The sequence below is a fragment of the Condylura cristata genome, unplaced genomic scaffold (assembly GCF_000260355.1).
Source record: "Condylura cristata isolate star-nosed mole 26May11 unplaced genomic scaffold, ConCri1.0 scaffold00003, whole genome shotgun sequence".
Classification (NCBI taxonomy): domain Eukaryota; kingdom Metazoa; phylum Chordata; class Mammalia; order Eulipotyphla; family Talpidae; genus Condylura; species Condylura cristata.
Window position 1 is genome coordinate 21,127,598 of NW_004567104.1, and position 22,021 is coordinate 21,149,618.

Consider the following 22,021-nt stretch of genomic DNA (forward strand, 5'->3'; position numbering starts at 1 on the left):
AAAGAAAGAAATAGGTTTTTCTCTTCCTCAATACTTGCATATATGTTCCTGCTTTGAAAGACGTCAAGAATGCTCTAGAAACTTTACCCTGTGCTGTGTGCTTGGAGAGGGTACCAAAGAACTGTTCAATTTTAACTCTGCCCTTAAGGATCTTATCATTAGCATGGCTTTTCCTCCTCCTAAAGTAAACTAGACTGAGTCCCAAGTAAGCGGGCTTTCCAGCAGGATGCCCTGGCTCACAAAAGGTGTAACTTTAGAGGATGGGTGTGAGCAGCTAAGCTTTCCTCTTCTTTAGCTTCTTCCCTTTTCTCTGCAGTCTTTCCCTACCCTTACCCGTTAGCAGTCCTGCCTGCTTATGCAGTTTTCAGCATTCTGGATGAGCATCACCATGCAAATGCCCAAATCTTTAGGCTGAAGATACTTCAGTAGTCTTTACCCCCCGTAGAACACAATAGTGACACCATGTCCCTGGCCCACTGCGCTGTGCTCCCGAAGCACTGTGCAGGCTTGTGTTTGTAGCCATCTGTGTCGTGTGTTGCTTGGCCAATGAATCATTCAGGACCGTCTGGAAGATAGGAAAGCTGAGGAGATTTTAAACTTCTCTGTTTACTGGTTTCTGTGCTTCCAGGTTTCTTTTGAAGTGCAGAGCTATGTACAGAAGGACAAGTATAAGAAAAGAATACTATATTCCTTTTTCCTTCCAATTCTTTAAGCAGTCTTAAAGAACACCCAACCTGACTCTTCCTCTTGGAATTGAGTGCCTGGGGGGAAGAAAAGGTAGCAATTAGAAGTGATTATAGAGCTGTTATTTTTAGCTACTAAGAAGCCTTGTCATAGTACTGGGCTGATGGGATGATTGCTTCTCATTCGTCAGTCAGGAAAGGAAAGTACGTAGCATCATTGTGAGGCCTGTCTGTTTGTGGGACAAGTTAAAACATATTTGAATAGGATGCTGACTGGTTTCAAACAAATATTTATTTTTATATTCTTAAGCACATGGGATTATCCCTGCTGTATTAATTATTTCAGTGTAATGAAACTTAAATTGCCTGTTTACAGTTGCTAAATACTTGTGCTCTTGTGAGGTGTCAAGTAACAGAATTTTAAAAAAAATTTTTTTTTCATGAAATATCAAGAGGAGAATTCTGGGTTACTTGGTAGGAGAGTAGTAGAAACAGCTTCGTGGCATTTGACAGGCACCTCAAGGCAGGCGAAATGGAGAGTAATTATACTTCTTCATAACCCTCCATTGTTACAAGGCTTCCACGTGATCACAGCCATGGACGCTCCATTCTTTCCTCACTAAGGCAGTCTGAGAGATAGGACACGGGTTGGTAGCTGACTGAGGACTAGAACTGAAAGTCTGGCACAGAGTAATTGTAACTTGGAAAGTCTTGAAGGGAGATACACATACCTTTAAAAAGTGGGACCCAGAGAATTCCATAATTATGTCATGATCATTTTTCTTCTCTTTCGTTTCCTTTCCCTGTGGGAAAGGCTCATGTGATTATTCCCACTTTCCTGACATTGTGATGTTACTATAGGACCCCCCAGGTTGTTTGTTTCTACAGAGATTAAAAGCTAAAAGGGCAACAGCACAGCAGAACATATGGGGAAATCATGGGCTTTGCAGTTGGACACACTGGAATTGAATCCCTCCTCAGTCACATATTAGTTGTCTGATTAGGGTTAGTTTCCCGCTCTCAGCCTTCCCATTAGAAATGAAAAAGGTAGCTTCCATTTCACAATGGTTTGGGCAAATTAAATGTTAAGATGCCTGGCAAATCAGTGTTCTTTCATGTTGGACCCCTTCCTCCTGCCCCTTGCCTCTGCACATGTGTATGTGAAGTTCTTTTTCAGCAAGAAAAGTTAAGGTGAAATTAAAAACTTTCTGAAGAATTTGCTTGACATCCTAGGCCTTGTGATAGAGAGAAAGGAGTATGGAGACCTTTCCCTTCAGGGAGCATGTATATGCAGAGGGGAAAATTGCTTATAAATAGCTAATGGTTGCTATGTAACAGAAATTTAGAGAATACAAGGACTTTTTAAAAAAATAATATAATAGTTTATTTTTACTTCATTTTGTGCCTTTTTCCATCTCAGTTGTAATCCCGATGGGCTTCCTATCACCAATCACCTGTGTGCCATCATCATAGTCCAGTGCCCTTCCCCCACCTCACCCTCTACTCTACCCCCTGTAAAATGTCTCTGGTATATAGTTGTGCATTATTACTATTATTATTTTCTCCCCTGGTCCTTTATACTTGTGCTATGAGCGAAACCATCTGGTATTTTTCCTTTTCTTTCTGGCTTATTTCACTAAGTACGATCCCTTCCAGCTCCATCCATGTTGCTGCAAAAAGTGTGTATTTATCCTTTTTGATTGCTGATTAATATTCCATTGTGTATATGTACCACATCTTTTTAATCCAGTCATCTACTTTTGGGCATTTGGGTTGATTCTATGTCTTTCCTATTATAAATAAAGCAGCAATAAACATGGTGGTGCAGGTATCTTTTTGAATCAGTGTTTTTGTGTCACAAAGACCTTTTTGACTGGCATAATCAGGAAAGGGTTCATGAAGTTATAGAAACAACACATTCAATAACATTTTTTAGTTCTAAACAGAAATATTTCAAGAACATTTCTAAATTGTTTAAGTATTCAATTAATGTATATTAAAAGACTAGGTAATATAGAAAAGTGATTCTTTTTTGATCTCTCAGTCAAGTTATCATAAATTTGGATCACTTAGGATTTAATAGTTGAAATAACAATGTAATGTTTGAATTTTCTCTTTCTGTACTCTCTATAAAAAATCCTCTACTTGAGTTTAAGGGGAAATATTTAAATTATTCTCAATGTAAAGCAACACAATCTCCACTCTATGCAAATCTTAGTAGATAGTATTCTTTATCCCAGAATGGAATTATCCTACAGAAAAAGGATCACATATAACACCACGTATCAATAACTGGAGCAAACAAAACAAACTAAAACTGTGTACTGAGTATTAAAGAAGCCTATAGACTAGAGGGGTTTTAATGCTAATTTAAAAATCAGGAAAGAATATACATATGCAGTATATGTAATGTGTGTAGATGTTGGATTATGGTGCTGAAAACTATGTAATGTTTTAAACCAATTTACTTCAATAAAAATTAAGTAAATAAAATAACTTAGAGAAATGGTCTTAAGTATCCTGAAAACATCAACATGTTTGCTGTGTGAATATGTGTATTGATCCATGTGTTTGTGTTTTCTTGAAAGGGGTGTTTGTACCCAGGCCCCGTGTTACTGTATCATCATGGAGTACTGTGCCCATGGACAGCTCTACGAGGTTTTGCGAGCAGGCAGGAAAATCACTCCTCGATTACTAGTAGACTGGTCTACAGGAATTGCAAGTGGAATGAATTATTTGCACCTTCATAAAATTATTCATCGTGATCTCAAATCACCTAAGTGAGTTTTGAAACTAACTTTTCACCCATTTTTGTTTCATTGCTTTGAAACCAGGAATTTTATCACCCACAATTGAAGCATTCAGCCATCATACTATCTACCGGTTCAGTTTAGAGCAGTGCAGGGTTAACTCTGTTTGTATTTTGATTATTGGGGACCTAGTTATTTACCTAGATGGTATTCCTGAGCACCTGACCCTAGTTTTCCCTTTTTGTTGCATTTTAATTGTACAACTGTGAAATGAGATTCATTAATGCCTAAAGTAATCTCCTACCATCTTGAATAATTGATGGCAAACTTCTTCACTTGAAGGTTTGTATTTCCTAAAAATATTTTTATCTGAGTTTAAGGAATATGTACAATATAATGGTATAAAATATATGAATAACAAACAGAGGTAAAGAGAAAATAAAAACATTAGAACTAAAGCTTTTATATCAGAGGATTCTGTGTAATTATTAGAAGTGGACTACTTTTTGACTTTGAACTTCCTGGAGTCTAAGCTAAGAAGGTAAAGAAATAAATTGTGTCAAGTTTCACAGAGTCGGTAAGAAAAAGACAAATTGGTTCCTTAAAAAAAAAAAATAGAGCTCTTACTTATTCCCTGGCTACCTCTAATCACTTTAAAATGAGTGTTTATTCAGTTCCCCAAATGGCAGGCAGGAAACAAAGCCATTGATAAATTAGTGTATTTCAGTGAGCACCTGCTCTTAAACATTGTTTTATTATTTCTTATCACATTTTGATTTAGAGAAACAGAGAACATATGTAGTAAATTTATGATTCTCAACATTTTTTGATATCCATTATAGTATCTGCTTTGATCCGTCCAAGAATTGTGTGGGATAAATGCAAACGAGTATCATTATTCTCATTTTATTTAAGAGAAACTAGCGCTCAGAGTCCAAAGTCATTGGCTAGGACGTGAATCCAGAACTTTTGGACAGAAGGCCACTCACCATATGAAGGTGAGGGTTCACATTGAATTCTGCCCCTTCTCCATGGACAAATCAGTTGTTGTTTACAGACTTCAAACAAAAGAATAACTTAACAAATAAAAACTTCTACTTAAAAAAAGTAGAGCTCTTACTGATTCCCTGGCTACCTCTAATCACTAAAATGACTGTTTATTCAGTTCCCCAAATGGCATGCAGGAAATAAAGCCATTGATAAAATAGTATATATTTTTGAATTAATCTATTTTTTTTTAAGTAGCAGTTTTTACTTATAATGGTGGTTCTGAACAATGTTTATTGCAGTGGTTAGCTCTCTGAGCAACCTCCTCCTTTCTTTACTTGCCAATAAACCTTATTGTGTAGTGTTCAGTCCTTCTGTTCACATTCTTAACACAAACCTGCTTTTGTCATCCACAACACGTGTAGATACAGTATATGACATACGTGCCAAAGGCCTCTTTGAATGATCTCTTTAACCACCTTGTTTTCCTTTAGAATTAATTTTAGAGGAAGTCGGGGAAGTTTAGAATATATAAGATTGCATGCAGCTCTCGTTGGCTCCTGTCATTTAAAGATCTTTGAGTAGACGGGTTTGTTGTAAAGACAGATTTCTTTACTGGCATTAAATCTTCAGCCTGTCGTGACTCCAACTTTTTCTCAGATGATGTCACCAAGATTCCAATATCCTGTCTTCTCTATTTTCTCACATGTTCATTCCCTCTTGTTATGCCAATAGGACCCACAGTGAACATCACAAAAGAGACAGGGAGCTGTTTCTAGTGTTTTTCTTTCTAGGGATTTATCACCTTATCATCAATTACCTCCAGTGTCCCATGATATTTTACTCTGATGGTATTTTCACCAAGACTAAGACCATTAATTCAAAAACTCCTAGATTATACAAACATGTCAGAGCTAAAACACGGGTAGGGTGTGAATAAAGGTATTATAAACAAATTATGATCCCTGAGCTGTTTAGTAAATAGCCTTTTGACACTGGTGGAAAGGAGGGCAAACATCAAGATCCTGGCTCAAGCAAAGACTGAAGAAGTTGGTTAAGACATGTTCTATTTTCTAGCTATCTCAGTTCTGATACTATTTGGGTATCAGATTCTTCTTCTTATTAGAAATGCATTTCTATATATATATCATTAGACCTCTGAAACCCTAATTTGTTAACATTCTAAACATGGAAATAGTATTATTTCAAATGAATTCAGTATAGTGTTGAGAAATTAGAGAAGATAGGATATTGGAACTTTGGTGACATCATCTGAGAAAAAGTTGGGGTCACATAGGCTGAAGATTTAATACCAGTAAAGAAATCTGTCTTTACAGCAAGTCAGATTGATCTTTGTCTACTCAAGTATCTTTAAATGACAGGAGTCAAAGAGAGTTGCATGCAATCTTATATATTCTAAACTTTGGATTTGACTGGTCAACTTTAAGACTAACTAGCAAAGTCTGTTTTGTCCAGATCAGTTTAGATATTGGGTTGTCAGAAAAGCCATGATGTATTAAAATATGTTATGACTTTTTGGACAACCCAGTAGTTATTATCACAAGCAAAACACAGTTTGTGTAGAATCTACTTGACCTTAAATTTATTCCTGATTTTCTTTATCAGCCTTTGTGGAAATCCAGCATACTTTATTAGTCCTTTCATGGAATGAACTCCTGGCCCCATGCATGGTTTTAATGGGCCATATCAGTGTTTTAAAAGAAGAATTTTTCTCATTGGGGTTTCCGAAGCCGGCAAAGGTGGAACATTCTATGAGGTCTATTATATAAAAAGCCCATAACCCCTTATCTAAAACTCTCAGATCAGATGATTTCAGAAAGGTAACAGAGTATTTCCTTATATCCCCAGCACTCTATAATCAGCCACATTCCTGTATCTATTGCAAAACCTTTGACAGTCACACAACATGGGATAAAGGAACTTTGTTTTATACATGTAGAAAAATTCTATACACCATTTTCAGAGCTTTTTACATTGAATTTAAGATACTGTGACCTTACTGCTGCCAACTTGCACATGAAGAAACTGCCCCCAGAAGACTTAGGTAACTTGGCAAAGTTCACATAGTTAGCAAGTGGTAAAAGCAGGAGAAAACCAGGTGTAAAAAGCCCACTGTGCTTTGCTGCCTAGCAAGTGTGAATGATGCTGTTACTGTTGTATCATTGATGCCCTGAATTCGACAAGGTAGGAGTAGGAAACAAAATCTTCAGTTGCCAATTCTAGTCGTGGTTTTCTTTAGTACTAATGATCTGGCTGTTTTCTTTATTTCTTTTTAAAGCGTTTTAGTGACTCACACAGATGCAGTAAAAATTTCAGATTTTGGTACATCCAAGGAACTCAGCGATAAAAGTACCAAGATGTCCTTCGCAGGCACAGTGGCATGGATGGCACCAGAGGTGATCCGCAATGAGCCTGTCTCTGAAAAAGTGGATATATGGTGAGCAACGCCCCCTGTGGCCACTCTAAATAAAGCCTTTCACACTCAGGGGCTGCTGGGTGGAAGAGGGGGCGGGCTTGCCTCCTTCTCCTTTCCCAGAATACTCCTAGTGTTACTCACTGCAGGCTGATTCCTGCCTCAAATTATCTGAGATACACCCAGTGTGATGATACATAGTAAGAAGGACTGGAAGAGGAAGTAGGGTAAATATCCATCCAGAAATCACCTGCTTACGAGGCTTTCAGAGAATTGCCGAAATCTCTGGAAACATTTGGCATAAAATTTTTTTTGGAAATGTTTTATATAATTTTCACTTTCTTAAGTAAAACAAGTTAAACAAAGTTTATCTTTCTTGGTGACTCAGATATATAGATAGTATTAAAACTACATCCACGATTATTTGGTGTGTGTGTGTGTGTGTGTGTGTGTGTGTGTATGGTACTTTACTGCCTTAGGTGCTTTAGACATATTTGATGTGTATAAGGATGTTCTTCCTTTCGTTTAATATTTCCTAAGTGTGGTGCTTTTTTTTCCCTCCCTTTTTAAATCTTTGCCAGAGGCCTCCCTGGTGGCCTAGAGGTTAAGGCTCAGCACTATTACCAACGTGGCCTAAGTTCAATTCCTGACCAGGGAGGTGACCCACATGGTGCAGACCTCACCTGTCTTGCCCTCTGCTCCCTTCAGCAGTCAATATTTTAGTCAATCTTACTTTTCTGCTCCCCACTCTGTCTCTGGTGAATCCTCTCACCGCCCCTCTTCTCTCCCCCCACCTCTGGTCTATACCCCAGCTCTTCCACGACCAAAAACACAAAATGTTATCAGTGTTTCTTCTGAGATTATAAATCTTTCCTATTAACAGTACATTTTCCTGAGGTTCCTTTTATTCCATTTGGAAAATGGGCTACTAGTAGCTTCTAGATTTAAAGCCAAATAATAGCATATGTTAACATTACATGTAACACCAGAGTAAATAAGATAAAATAGAAATATCAGCTCCTTTGTAATTTGGGTAATTATTACCAAAGTGTCTTCCTTGGGGATTATACCAATTTATATTCCCAACAGAAAAGTATGAGTGTTTTCTCAGTCTCGCCAACAAAATATGTTAAACTTGGACTTTTGCCAGCCATAGAGGTAAAAAATAGAATCGTGGGTGCAGTTTTAATTTGCATTTTTCTTCTTGTAAGGGTGGTTGTACATTTTTCACACTTTTGTGAACCATTTATAACTTATTTGTAAACTATTTATACCCTTTGCTAATATTTCTGATCTTTATTCTTACCAGCTTGTAAGAATTTTATGTATTAAGGAAATTAGCCTTTTGTGTATATGAATCACAGTTATACTTTTTCACATGTTATTATTTTTCCATGACAGATTTATTTAATGCAGTTAAATTTATCAGTCTCTCCTTTTAGGACTTCTGGATTTCATAATTAGAAAAGACTTCAGCATTCTAAGATTTTTTTTTTTAACTTTCCCATGTGTTCCATTAGGATTTTTATGACTTCATTTTTCATATTTAAATCTTTGATTCATTTGACGTATGTCTTCATGTAAGATGATACTTAGATTTAATTTTTTCCCCACCTGTCCCTATAGTACCTATTGAATAATCAAAATTTCCCTACTGATTTGAGATGTCACTAATATATTCATTCTTATGTGTATTTGGCTCATTGCTGGATTGCCTTTCCATTCTTTCAGTCTAGTTACCTGTTCATGTACCAGAGTTAAGAATTCCCCCCCACCACCACCATCATTAGAGCTAATTATTAAAGCCTTATAATGTGTCCTAATATCTAGTAATACTGGTAACCTTTCATTGATTTTATTTTCCAGTTTTCCTACCTGTTCCTACTTTTCTAATAACAGTATTAGAATTTTAAAACTGGATATTTAGGGCCCTCCCTGGTGGCGCAGTGGGTTAGGACACAGCACTGCAAGCTGGCTGCAACTGCGCAATGCAAGTTCCATCCCCAGCCCCAGAGGTGACCCACATGGCCGGCAGACCTCTTCTGTCTTCCCCTCTGCTCCCCTCAGCAGTGCGCGTTGTCGATCTGCCTGTTCTGCTCCCCACTCTGTCTCTGGTGAATCCTCTCACCACCCCTGCACCTTTGGCCTGTACCCTAGTTCTAAATGCATAAATAAATGAACCTTTTAAAAAACTGGATATTTATTTGGTTAAAACCGAATAAAGAACTGATGTACAAGTCAGTCTTTCTGAAATGTCTTTTGTGCCTGCTCCTGCTCCTACCGTAGGTCATTCGGAGTGGTTCTTTGGGAGCTGCTGACAGGAGAGATCCCTTACAAAGATGTAGACTCTTCAGCCATTATTTGGGGTGTTGGAAGCAACAGCCTACACCTTCCAGTTCCTTCCACTTGCCCTGATGGATTCAAAATCCTTATGAAACAGACATGGTAAGAAGTTTATTTCTCCTGATATTCTCTTTGCTCTTCTCCCTCAAAATACTTTTAAAACTGCAGTCAGGTCTCTATGTATGTTTTAGAGCGGACCACCTGAGGTTCCTGTTGGAACCTTGAGTTCCAACTCTTACCCTGCCCTTTGCTATCTGTACCATTTGAACTTGTCATTCCAAGTTCTTATCTGTAAAATGGAATAACACCTACTCACAGAGTTGTGTTGTGGTTAATTGAAACTTATAGCTTTTGCTATATCTTAAAATAGGAGGCATTAGTAAATGATAATTATCATTATTTTACCAATCTTAATGCGCTATTATTATCACATAGGTCACTCATCCTAGAGATTCCCATTGCATCATTTGAGGCATTTTGTAATTACTTTTTTTTTTTTGCTCTTCAGTATATCAAAGCTTCCTGAGTTACAGCTATTCATGGAGTGAAATGTTTTCCATGAAGTAGAATAACATTTTTTACTTGGACACACCTTCTGAGATGCACAAACTGCCTTTTTCTTTACTTTCAGGCAGAGCAAACCTCGCAACCGACCATCTTTTCGGCAGACACTCATGCATTTAGACATAGCATCTGCAGATGTACTTGCCACCCCACAAGAAACTTACTTCAAGTCTCAGGTAAGTCTGGAAACTTCCCACCAAATGCCATGAAACAGGCACACAGGAACTCTAAGAAGAATAAGTCTTAGAAAGGAGGACAATGCTGATTCTTACCACAATTATATATCTCTATTCATTACCAAGTAATAATTAGGCTACCTCACAAACACGATATTTTGGAGTTTTTTAAGCACTTAACATAATTATTTTCTCATATCGAAAAGTCAGTGAATGGGAATGTCATCTTCACAGAGTGGACACTGGTGAATTTACTGAAAGGAGGAAAGAGGATGTGAAAGCTGTCATGTACATCTATCTGAGCTAGAATACTGCTGAGCTTTATGAAAGTATTGCTTTCCTTGAAGTAGAAAAATTAAAGTACAAAGAAGAGAAGCTCAATGGCAGAGAGAGCCCTGGATAGAATTAGGTCCAGAGATAGCCTTTTTTCTAACTTTAAGTACCATTTGGGGGCACCAAATAAAATATAATTTAATAGGTCTGCTAGCCTTTACTACATTGCAAACCATTCCCAAACTATGGCTAAAAATAATAGCTTTTGTTTAGCTCCCTAGTCTGCGCACTGAATTTGAGCTTGGTGCTTTTGTTGTCTGAATGGGCTCTGCCCTGCAGGCAGTTGCCAGGTCACCTTGGAAAATGTTGATGGGCCTTCCTGGTGGCAAAGGGGCTAAAGTGTCAGCGCTATTAAGCTATCACCACCCATGTGGCATGAGTTCGATCCCCAGCCAGGGAGCTGACCCTTATGACATAGCAGACTTCTCCCAACTCGCCGGCAGCAACCCCTCAGCAGTGTTACAGTAGATTCGCCTGTTCTGCTTCCCACTCTGTCTAATGAATCCTCTCACCCACCCACCCCCATACCTCTGGCTTACAGATCTTGTATACGTAAATAAATAAAATAAATCTTTTTTTTTTTTTAAATGGTGATGATTGACATGTTCGAGACAGCCTATTTCATCACTGTGGTGACTGGCTGGCTAGTAGCTGAAGCACTTCTGCTCTCTTCCATGTGGCCTCTCATCCTTCAGCAAGCTAGCATAGGAATGTTCACGTGCTGCTCTCAGGGTAACAAAGGCAGCTAATGCATTAGTGATTTTCAAGCCTGCATGTGCATCACACATGCTGGTATCTATTAGCCAAAGCAAGTCACAGCCCACCCAGGTTGGGAAATACACTTCACCCATTGACAAGAGGATCTGCCACAGTGCATAGTAAACACATGTATAAGGAGGGGAAGAATCTGTCTCTATGAAGTAGCAATGCTATAAATGTGATAAGAATGGGTGGTCTTACAAGTGTCATTGTGTAGGTAGGAGTTGCAAGAGATGATTTATTCCTACCAGACCCAGGCAATAGCCAAAGAAGTAAAATGGGATAAAATTATGACTTTTAAATAATGTGATGATTCTAAATTAAAATTGTATGTTTATAGAATTTATTAATTTCTTCTCAGATAACTTTGTCTCATGTTACTATGAATCTAAATGTTACTGTGTTTCTAAAATGAATTCCATCTCCACACTGACTTCCAAGGCTGTTTCAAAGAGTCCTTCTCAGAGGATGTTTGATTGCCAATTGGTCTCAGTCTACTCTTCATAGCCTCCCACACCCCCATCTCCAAGAGGTGATGAGTTTACCTTTCAGAAATTATGTGTTGAAAAGAACACTGAGTGGAAGACAAGTCCTTCTCCCTGCCCCGACTAGAGACATGGGGTACTTGCTTCTCTGGTGTCTGATAATCAGACACATCAGATGTTGGGGAATAACTTAATAAAGACTCACGGGCTTCTATGTTTGTTTGTACAGCGTCTAGGAGTGTATAAGAGACACTTACCCTGCTGCCCAAAATTCCAACTCACGTTCTACAACAAGCTTAGCTGTCTTCATAGCTGTGTCTTTAAATGGTCAGGCTTGCTCCTATAGCTTCTCAGTGTTTGTGGATCATTATTATGTAAATAAAATATTTACATACTTCTGAAATTAATATAATGCTATATGTCAGTTTTATCTCAATCAATATGAAAAAGTGAATGCATTTAGAGAAAAATCAGAGGAAGTTGATGCCCTGACATTTTCTACATTCTTTGGTATACATTCAGATAAATTCCCTTAGACCTATTAAACTATTGACTAATTATTCAAACAGGTGTGGACACTGGATTAAAAAATCTTTTAAAATTTTTTCTCTTGGTATTCAGAAAAAGACTAGGCCCTCTTGGGAAATGAAGGAGAATAACAGTGAGTGCTCTTTAAGAAACCTTTCAACTTTAGGATGTGTTGCAATCACAGTTATAGTTCATCTACAATAAAATTATACAGGCACAATCTTGAAAAGTAATTTTCAGTCACCAGACACTGAGACACCATATCTGTAGCGACCTGGAAACTTCCAATTGTAAACATTTTATTGGAGCGCCTGGAGGCGATTTCTGAGGCCAGTCTGCACCGGCACCCACAGTTGTACAAATTCACTTTTATTAGCCATACCTGCAGCATTTAAATTGAACTCTGAAGAAAAAAGCTTATTATGGACTAGGAATAGGAAAGAGAAGGAAACAAAGGGGGGGAACTACACATTGGATGTCTTTTAATATTCATTAATTCTTCCACAGTTTTCTTTCTGTATCGAAATATACCTCTCTTTTCATAGCCCCAACTCTGTTGTCCTTGCTAGTTCCTAGAAAATTTTAGGCACTTGCAAGCTGATTTGTTTTGGGGTCTGAAATTCACACTATCTTTGACTAGTGATGATAAAGTGTTTATGAACTAGCTAACGAGGTACTAGGAAAAGCCATAGACCTCGAGTTTAAATCCCCATACTGTGACCTTAAGTCACTAAATTTCTCTAAACTTCAGCAATGAACATTCTCCTATCTCCCTTCCTCTTGGAGTTTGGTGAGGATCAACTGAGATGATAGAAATGCAAGCATACTGAAGGTGTAAAGACCAATGTGATGGTGAGCCCTTGTTATTCACCCCGCATAAAGCTACAGAAATTCAGCTTTGAGCTCTTTGCTCTTGGGATTTATCTGATGAATTCCTGCCATGCGTAAGATGGCCTCAGGATCTCCTGTTGATTGTGTTTTGACCTTATCCTACTGTCGGGGAAGAACTGATTGCTTAGCACTGACTTTACTTTTCTCTAGCAGTCTTGGCTCCTGCCTGCTGACAAAATCCTCTCCCCATCAATCATCAGTCTGCGGTTGTTAGCTACTGATCTCCACCTTCCCCCAAAACTGTCAGTCAGGGGGTGCCAAGAGCCCAGCTGACTCCTTCCTGAGAGAAATTGCTCATCAACAGCAATTTCTGCATAAAGATGCAGCATATATAGAACAGATGAACAAAGTGACAAATTTCAGCTCAATATTAGATTCTGCCAAAGCTATGGCTTCATTCCTAGACAATAACCCATTCCTCCAGGTAGGCCATTGTTGCTCCTTGTATTCAATTACATTCGATCTGAGTCTTCAGGAGGCATTTTAGCCCAGTCAGATCCCAGCTTCTAGGCGGGCCCCTGCTTCTAAGTTCATCCACCACCTTTTGTTGCATTTTAATTTCCCTTAAAGTGCCACTGTGTCTCCCCTGGAATTCAGAGACCAGGAGTTGCAGAGATACTCTCTCACTATAGGGCTAGATGGTGCTGTCTTCAGGGTAATTGCGTCCTGACTTAGCAGGTGCTCAGGCAGGAGCTGGACGCGCATACCTGCGGAGGAGAGAAGTGGGCTCATGTGCCAAGAGTTGGAAGAAAGTTTTTCTCACTGAGAATCTGATTCCTGGCTACTTCCCAGCATACTGCTTCTCTGCTCCTCAAGCTAATCTGGAACTGGCTCAGCTTCTTTCTTCTTTTAATTTTGATAATATATATACGAAATAAAATTTCCCATTTTAAGTGTACAATTCAGTGAAATTAATTACATTCACAATATTGTGAACCCGTCACCACTATTTCCAAAAGCCTTTATCACCACATTAACTTACAATTCCCCCTCCCCTCAGCCCTTGACAATTTACATTCTTTCTGTCTCTATGAATTTGCTTATTCTAGATATTTCACTTGCATTAAATCATATAATATGTGCCCTTTTGTGTTTGACTAGCTCCTTTTAGCATGTTTTCAAGATTCATCTGTTATAGCTAGCATCATAATTTCTCTCCTGTTTGACTAATATGTTGTTGTATGCAAATACCCCATTTTGTTTATCCTTTCATTTCATTATTCAACTTCCTTTTGACAACTCTACTTTGGGGCGAAAAAAAGCAGCTTCAGTCTACTGATTGAGTAACTGGAGAAGACTAAGGTCCTACTATTCTCACCTTCGCCAGGCCTTATTTGGGACATAAAGAAGATTCCATTAAGGGCTATAACCTAAGTTTTGCTGGATTTTCCCCTTACAGTCTTACAGAGAACTTAAGTACCATGTAAAGCACCCTTTATTTTCTCAACCCAGATCCCCAACTTGTGTCTTGAGGGGATCTACCAGTAAAGGGTAGGGAATCTCAAATAGCCTCATATTAACATCAGGTCTGCTTTCACAAACTCTGGCCAGACACAGCCATCTTCTAGCTAGCATTACATTACTGCTGGTATTACATTAGTGGTTAGCACTGTTTTCTGCTAAAGAACTGTGATCCCCATCTGGCATCTATTGGATGCCACTGTATCCTTAAAGCACCCACTTTCTATGTCCTGCTGTAATGAACTCTGTACTTCTCAAGATACCAAATCTGCACATGATTGTTTACACAATGAACTCTTCCTCTTCCTGTTGAGTTAACTTTACAAAGATAACAGAGCAATGCTGATTGTGACCCAGTGTTTTGTAGGTGTTTGTTACGTGTTATATTTGCACAGAAGAACTGGGGTATGGGCCAGAAGTGTGGGGAGTGGAAGGATTCACCAGAGACAGAGTGGGGAGCAGAACAGGTGGATTTACTGAAACACACTGCTGGAGGGAGCAGTGGGAGAGGCAGGAGAGGTCTGCTGTGCCATGTGGGTCAGCTCCCTGACCAGGGATCAAACTCAGTCTGTACTGGACATAGCACTGAGACCATCTGGGAGACCCCCCATTTCACAGGTACTTTAGTGAAATAATGGACAATGTCTCTGCTCTCCTATGATGGTGGTTTTGTTGTCAGTCAAGTTCACATGGGAATCCACCACCCATGATGTGTTTTCTCTCAGAGGCTCCTCAGTCTCTGCAAATGTGCTTCAGGCCTGCCCACCCGCCTTGTCTTCAGATATGCCCAGGCATATCTAATTGCAGATGAAGTGCAAATTGGAACTCTTACTGCATAAAGATTCTAAGTATGTGTGATGAAACTTCAAAATTAACATATACCAGTAACATGATACCTTTGGGGAAGGAAAACACATTATTATTCAGTGCCTGACATTTTCCCACACATCTTAATGGGTTTTAATCTTCAGATGGCTCTCTAGATTTTCCATACAAATAAGCTACATGTCAGGAGGTTTATTCTTTAGAATGAAAAAAAAAAAAAAAAAAAACCTGCTCTGTGTGTCTGATTCCTCACCAACAGATGGGATATCTCTTCATCTGGCCCCTTTAAGTATTGCACTGGTATAATATTGTATCAGTACTACTGTATTGTAGTTAATAATATTGTACAAAGAAAAAGTATTAATGATGATATTGTACTAGGTATAACATGGTCAGGTATTTGCATTAAAGAGGAGGCTTTAAGGCCTAAACTTGGCCTTCTCTTTATTTCTCTTTTTGGTCTAGCAATTCTTGACTGGTGATGTTTGGCCTCTCAGACATTCTTCCTACTTCATGTTTTTTCTCTGATGACTTAAAAAACAAACAGCATTACTTGAAGCTCAACCAAACTTGCATTTATTGCTTAGATACTGTCAAAGACTGTTAGCAAACAATGAGTACAGCACATTCTAGATCTTGACTTTTTGATGACATTGTTTAGCAGGTTTGGTGTCTGAAAGTGAAGACAGACTCTCTAATGGTCAGTCAGCAAATCTCGGTATATATATTTATATGAAGATCTAACAATTATTAACAGATAAGCAAGGTCATCATCACTTTCTAAATAATTACAATGTAACTGTCTCAATAAGAAAATTAATTAGAAATAGCAAATACATATAGAAATAGTAACTTCACAACTACTTAAGCATAACTTCTTTCATGATTTAGAGAAAGAATTTTTAACATGATTCTAAAGGTAGCAAAAAATTTCTAGAAGGATATTATACAATGCAAGACAATTCATTATACATCTAACTTTTGCTCAGTCATGAGATGGTTGTCCATTCAAAATCTGAGAAAACAACTCCTTGAACTGTTTATCTAGAAACAGTCTATAGATTATATCCCAGCAAAGGTTTTCTTGTCCCCCAAAATTTTGATAAAATTGACTTGGAATTGATTCCCTATGGAAAATCCAGTGTGCTTTCTAACACCTTTTTGAGCCTATTGGAGATTTATTTATAATTTCATGCCCACTCTGACTTTGCCTTGTAAAATTCTTGGCCTGCTCCACATCTGCCATCTTGTGGTTATTCCTTTATCTTTGTTTTGTCATTGACCCAAACATAAAGTTCAGCACATTTCCTTGATTTCTAGAAAAACAAAACAAAACACTCATCCAAAGTCAAGTGAACACCAGACTTTACCAAAGGTTTAAGGAATTAGAAGAGGCTTACATTTTGAACTGAAATCCTATTAGCTATTCATCCCTGTCTTAAAATTATTGTCAGACTACTAAGTTACTTATAAAGCCTTACTTTTCTCCTCTTCCTCTTCCCTTTTTTTCATCATATTTTTATTCCTACCTCCTGCTGTTCATACCCTCTGGGTCTTTTACTCCAAATATTTTCTCAAAGGTATTTTCATAAAACTTGTCTAGGAAACATTTTGGTCCCAGTTATAATCATGTTCTCACAGGCACACACTTATAGCATATGGTTATCAGAATAGTTCTTTCTTGTCAGGCCATCCCAACTACCATCTTGACTTAAAATAGAGTGGTTTTTTTTGTTCCAGAGGTGATGGCCTGTATGCCAGTTGTAACTTTTCTTCTGGCCAATACTACAAAGAAATCCAAAAGAAACAGTATCATATATTGAACTAAACACAGAAAGTGGGTGGGCAGTTGCAGATTCCACTAGCATGAGGTATTTTGCTATTGGCTAATATTTATCGATCAGCTACTCTGTAAAACTCTTCAGTAGAAGCATCAGAGGGAAAAATAGGCTGTATATGATCCTATGGTTATATCGGGCACTGAAACTCCTAGAATATCAACAACATCTAATCTACCCTTGCCTAGGCTGAATGGAGAGAAGAAGTGAAAAAACACTTTGAGAAGATCAAAAGCGAAGGAACTTGTATACACCGATTAGATGAAGAACTAATCCGAAGGCGCAGGGAAGAGCTCAGGTCAGCTGATGTCGCCTTCCTATCCCCACCACCTTCCCCTATTAGTGGAAACTATCTTTCTGAATTACATTTCCATACATTTCATCTCTGCTGTTTGTGGCTGTTCTCTTTCAAAGTTAGCCCTCCTTTACATTGCTTTCTTATCCTCTCACCTCAACTCAGCTATCCTCCTTTATTGTATATATCTACAACTGTGACTCCTGTAGGAATGCTTTCTGTTCACTCAGTCCATGTCCTAGATGACATGGGAAGCCAGAAATCTTTAGGATGTCGTACCTGGTCTTAAGATACTTATATTAGCAGATACAAGGCATAGTTATGTGAGACTGCTGTGCTAGACATGATCTGTCCCATGGATGAGTGGATACTCCATTCACAGACGATTATATATTATAGTATATTCTTAGCAAGATATTGCCAACACTGCATATATGAAGGCTACAAATTACACACGATTCACATTCAGATTTTATCTGCGGCCCTCCTGGCTTTTCTGTATGTCTGGCTATGGTCCTCAAGGATAAGCCAAGAGGAAAGCTTGGACATCCCTTCACCCACTCCATCTTGAGTCACCGTGTGGACAAGGGAGCCTTAAATTTAGAGACCCTCTGAGCAAATGCTCCTGATTCTTATTTCTTTAGAGCTGACCTTTGTTCGCATCCAAATCATCTAGCTCTGCTGATACAGTGTTTTCTTGGGCAGGCATGCTTTGGATATCCGTGAACACTATGAGAGGAAACTTGAACGGGCTAATAATTTGTACATGGAGCTCAGTGCCATCATGCTGCAGCTAGAGATGCGGGAAAAGGAGCTCATTAAGTAAGTATCTGCCTGTCCTTCCTAAGTTATTTGGGTTTATCAATCAGCAGAAAGGTACAACTCTTCCATGCTGTGCCACTGAGAACTCACAAATATTTTATTCATTTCCCCCAACATTCCTTAGGGATGGGATGTCCTGGCCCTGGGAAGGTACACAGTTAAGTGAAGTTGCACTGGAGGGTGATATTTGCAGCTTTACCCTCTGAAAGGCTCAGAGAGAAGATCCTTATTTCACGAAGAGCTTGGTGTGAATGAGCAGGAGCTTATTGTCCCTTGGGAAAGTAACTGGCTGTGGCCGGTGGTTTAGGATATTCCTGATCATGGCCAGAAGATCCTGTCTCCTACGAGGTGTGTTGTGGGTGGGAAGGTCAGCCTCGAATCCGTCCATTCTTTGAGTGAAGAGCACAATGAAATCAGGATAGTTTGAATTTAGTATTTTTTTTCCTGTTTAATCTGAATAGCAGCCTTTGTATCCAAACAGCTGAGATCTGTTCAGTGTGGGCAGAACCTGTGACCTTCCCACCCTAACACACCTCATGGGAGACAAGGCCATGGTGGGAGCTACTCTTTGAGGAGCTGCTGTTTTGGTCAGCACCACAGGATCTTCTGGCCGTGATCAGGAATATCCTAAACCACTTGCAGCAGCCACTTAATTTCCCAGGGCACAATAAGGATGGAAATATTCTGCCCGTCTTTTCTGTCTGCAGTGACTGAGAGGTGGCTTTTTCTTTTTTCCCTGCAGGCGCGAGCAAGCAGTGGAAAAGAAGTATCCTGGGACCTACAAACGACACCCTGTGCGTCCAATAATCCACCCCAATGCCATGGAGAAGCTCATGAAGAGGAAGGGGGTGCCTCACAAACCCGGGTCGCAAACCAAAAGGTGAGACACCTGGACCAGCCTGATATTCAGCTAGATGGGCAAATACTCCCCTAGAAACACAGCCTCGTCATTAGCCAGCATACCCCCCCTTCCCCAAAAGAACAGAATAGAAGATGAATGTGCCGTAGATTCTGGGAATCTACTGCTCACTCTGTAAGGCGTATTTATGATCTTAGCGTAGCTAGAATAATGAAAAGACATGAAGAGGGATGACATTCATGAACCGAATGTCAATCCCAGGTCAATCTGTTATTAACTATGCCATATGGACCATGTCACTTGACATCTTTCAGGCTCATGGGTGAAATGGTATAATACATGATCTTTTTTTTTTACTCCTGGTGCCCCGAATTGGATTCACCATAATTCCTGATTTATGCATATGCATATTCACCCATGGATGGCCCATTTTTATTTAGGTAGTTCTTTTTAATAGTGTATTGAATGCCTGTAAATCCATCACCAAAACAAAAACAGGTGTTGTGATAATTACCTCTCTATAACCCTGAGTTTCCCTCCTCCCACTCTGTCTTGGGACTCTTGTGAAATTTAAATAAACGTCCCAAACTTGCCCTGATGTTTCCTTCTCTAGTAGCCAACCTCTTTCCTTGTTGGTCTATCCAGATTCATCACCAGACAGATTTCTGATCGTGGACAAACACTCAGCCTTATGCCTTGGTATACTGGCACCAGGCTCAAGATAGCTGAGATAATGAGGAAGAACTCAGGAAACCCAGAGGGTGGGATTAGAACTTAAATGGAATTGATTCCCTCAATCCTGTGAGGCACAGGGTCAATCCCAGAAAGAGTAAAGGGAATCCTGCATAAGGGAACATCTAGGTTGTGACTAACTCCATTTTAAACAATGCTGTAACCTAACACTTCACACTTCTTTCAACGTGCACATCTGTTACCTCCACTGCATGAATCTGTGTATCGGTGACTGCTGATTCAAAAGTTAAGTGCAGCATTGTAAGACTCGGGATACATTTCCGCAAATGGAATATGTTTTCATATGGTTAAAACGGAATCTGTTTTTTCTCCCAGGCCAGATCTGTTAAAATCAGAGGGTATCCCTAGTATGGAGGTGGCTCCTGCTGCATCCCCTTTGTCAGGCAGCCCCAAAATGTCCACCTCAAGCAGCAAGAGCAGATATCGGAGCAAACCACGCCACCGCCGAGGAAATAGCAGAGGCAGCCATAGTGACTTCGCAGCAATCTTGAAAAACCAGCCAACCCCGGAAAATTCGCCCCACCCCACTTACTTACACCAGGCTCAATCCCAGTACCCTCCTCCGCATCACCATGACCCTCTGCAGCAGCAATACCAGCAACCCCCTCCTGCCGTGTCTCAGAGTCACCACCCCAGACTCAATATGCACGGACAGGACATCACCACCTGCGCCAATAACCTGAAGTATTTTGGGCCAGCTGCAGCCCTGCGGAGCCCGCTCAGCAACCACGCTCAAAGACAGGTGCCGGGCTCCAGCCCCGACCTCATCTCCACAGCCATGGCAGCAGATTGCCGAAGGAGTCCTGAGCCCGACAAGGGCCAAGCTGCCCGCTGGGGCTGTTGTCCTGCTGAACCCTATGATTCCTACCTCCAGTGCAGGCCAGAACAGTGCGGGTCCCTGGAAGTGCCCTCAGCTGAGCCAGCAGGGAGGAGCCCCAACCTTTTTAAGTCACCAGCACACAATCCTCTCTCGGAAAACACCCAAGGTTCTGAAAAAATAAAGGAAAATGAATTCAACGGCTGTAGGTCCGCATCATCCGTTGGGACCCCTCATCACATCACCCCGCCACTGCTACCTCGAAAAACAAGGCCTCTTCAGAAGGTAAGCTATGACAACAGCAGTGTCCTCGCCTTCAACGTCTGTCAGGTCTCACACATTATAGAACATACCTACAATGTGAACATTGATGCCAGTCCAGCAGATATGCTAGTGCTGGGTGATTGATTTAAAAACATGCATGTGCAAAAAAATTATAAAACGTGAAACAAGTGACTGGTTTATGGGACTGGGAAAAAGAGTTTTCAGCAAAGTCTAAGAATATAAGCATTCGTATCTTGACTTTGTAATTCTTTACTGGGAAATCGCTCAAAAATGTCACTTCTGTTTTAAACAACAAAAATTAATAAATTGAATTTTATAGTTTGGGTTATAAAACTCTTTTAAGTAGTTAAAAAAAAAAGTACACATTTTGTTAGAGCATGGGACCAAAAAAAAAAAAAAGGATAGTTTCTTTCACTGTAAATACTTTCCACACTGCTTTAGTGAGGAACTAGGAACATACTTTGGGAACCAATGACCCAAAAGGACTGATTCAAACGTGTATATTGTAAAGATAGATAAATATAACCACATACTGGGGACACTTAATCAGAATAGTTTGCATACCACTAATGTAGCCCAATCCTGTTGCAAGAAGGAAGGATTCCGTTATAAAACAAACTTGGGAAACAGTATTCCCTACCCCCTTCTGGAGACTCCTTGGGCCCATCGACTACCCTGGGGCTTGAGAAATTGTGCCGTCACCTTGTTGAATCTAGCATTACCTCACCTATTTGTCCTTTCAGTTTACATCTGTAACCTTCCATAGAACTAGCTTTCTCAGCAATACATCCTGGGAAACACTGACTAAACTGGTAAACACTAACCATCATAATCCAGCCAGTTCCTAGATATTAAAACCTGTTCTCCTTGGCCCTGACCGCCTGTGGTTTATTAGCCAGGAGGCAGTCACTATGCAGTTAAGAGCATAAGCCTGGGGCTCAAGCAGAGCTGAGTTCAAAGTCAGGTGCTTCCACTTAGCACCTCACCAACGTCAGTGTCCTTGTCTACAAAATGAGGTTGATAGTGGGCGGTGTCTCATTCTTTAAGATGAAGATTAGTGAGTTTTATATATAAAGTATTTAAATAGGGGCTGGCACAAATATACTTTCCAAAAATATTAGCTTGTCCTGCTA

At 39.6% G+C, this 22,021-nt stretch overlaps 1 protein-coding gene across 1 annotated transcript in view; it reads left to right on the forward strand.

Annotated features, from left to right (window-relative positions):
• The window catches only part of MAP3K13 (mitogen-activated protein kinase kinase kinase 13), a 78,902-nt gene that overhangs the window by 46,989 nt on the left and 9,892 nt on the right, over positions 1–22,021 (forward strand). The window contains exons 4-11 of the mRNA XM_004675057.2: positions 3,272–3,463; positions 6,720–6,878; positions 9,141–9,299; positions 9,829–9,937; positions 17,246–17,355; positions 18,058–18,174; positions 18,917–19,054; positions 20,102–20,888. Coding sequence (XP_004675114.1) covers positions 3,272–3,463; positions 6,720–6,878; positions 9,141–9,299; positions 9,829–9,937; positions 17,246–17,355; positions 18,058–18,174; positions 18,917–19,054; positions 20,102–20,888 — 1,771 coding nt within the window. The remainder of the gene's footprint in view (positions 1–3,271; positions 3,464–6,719; positions 6,879–9,140; positions 9,300–9,828; positions 9,938–17,245; positions 17,356–18,057; positions 18,175–18,916; positions 19,055–20,101; positions 20,889–22,021) is intronic.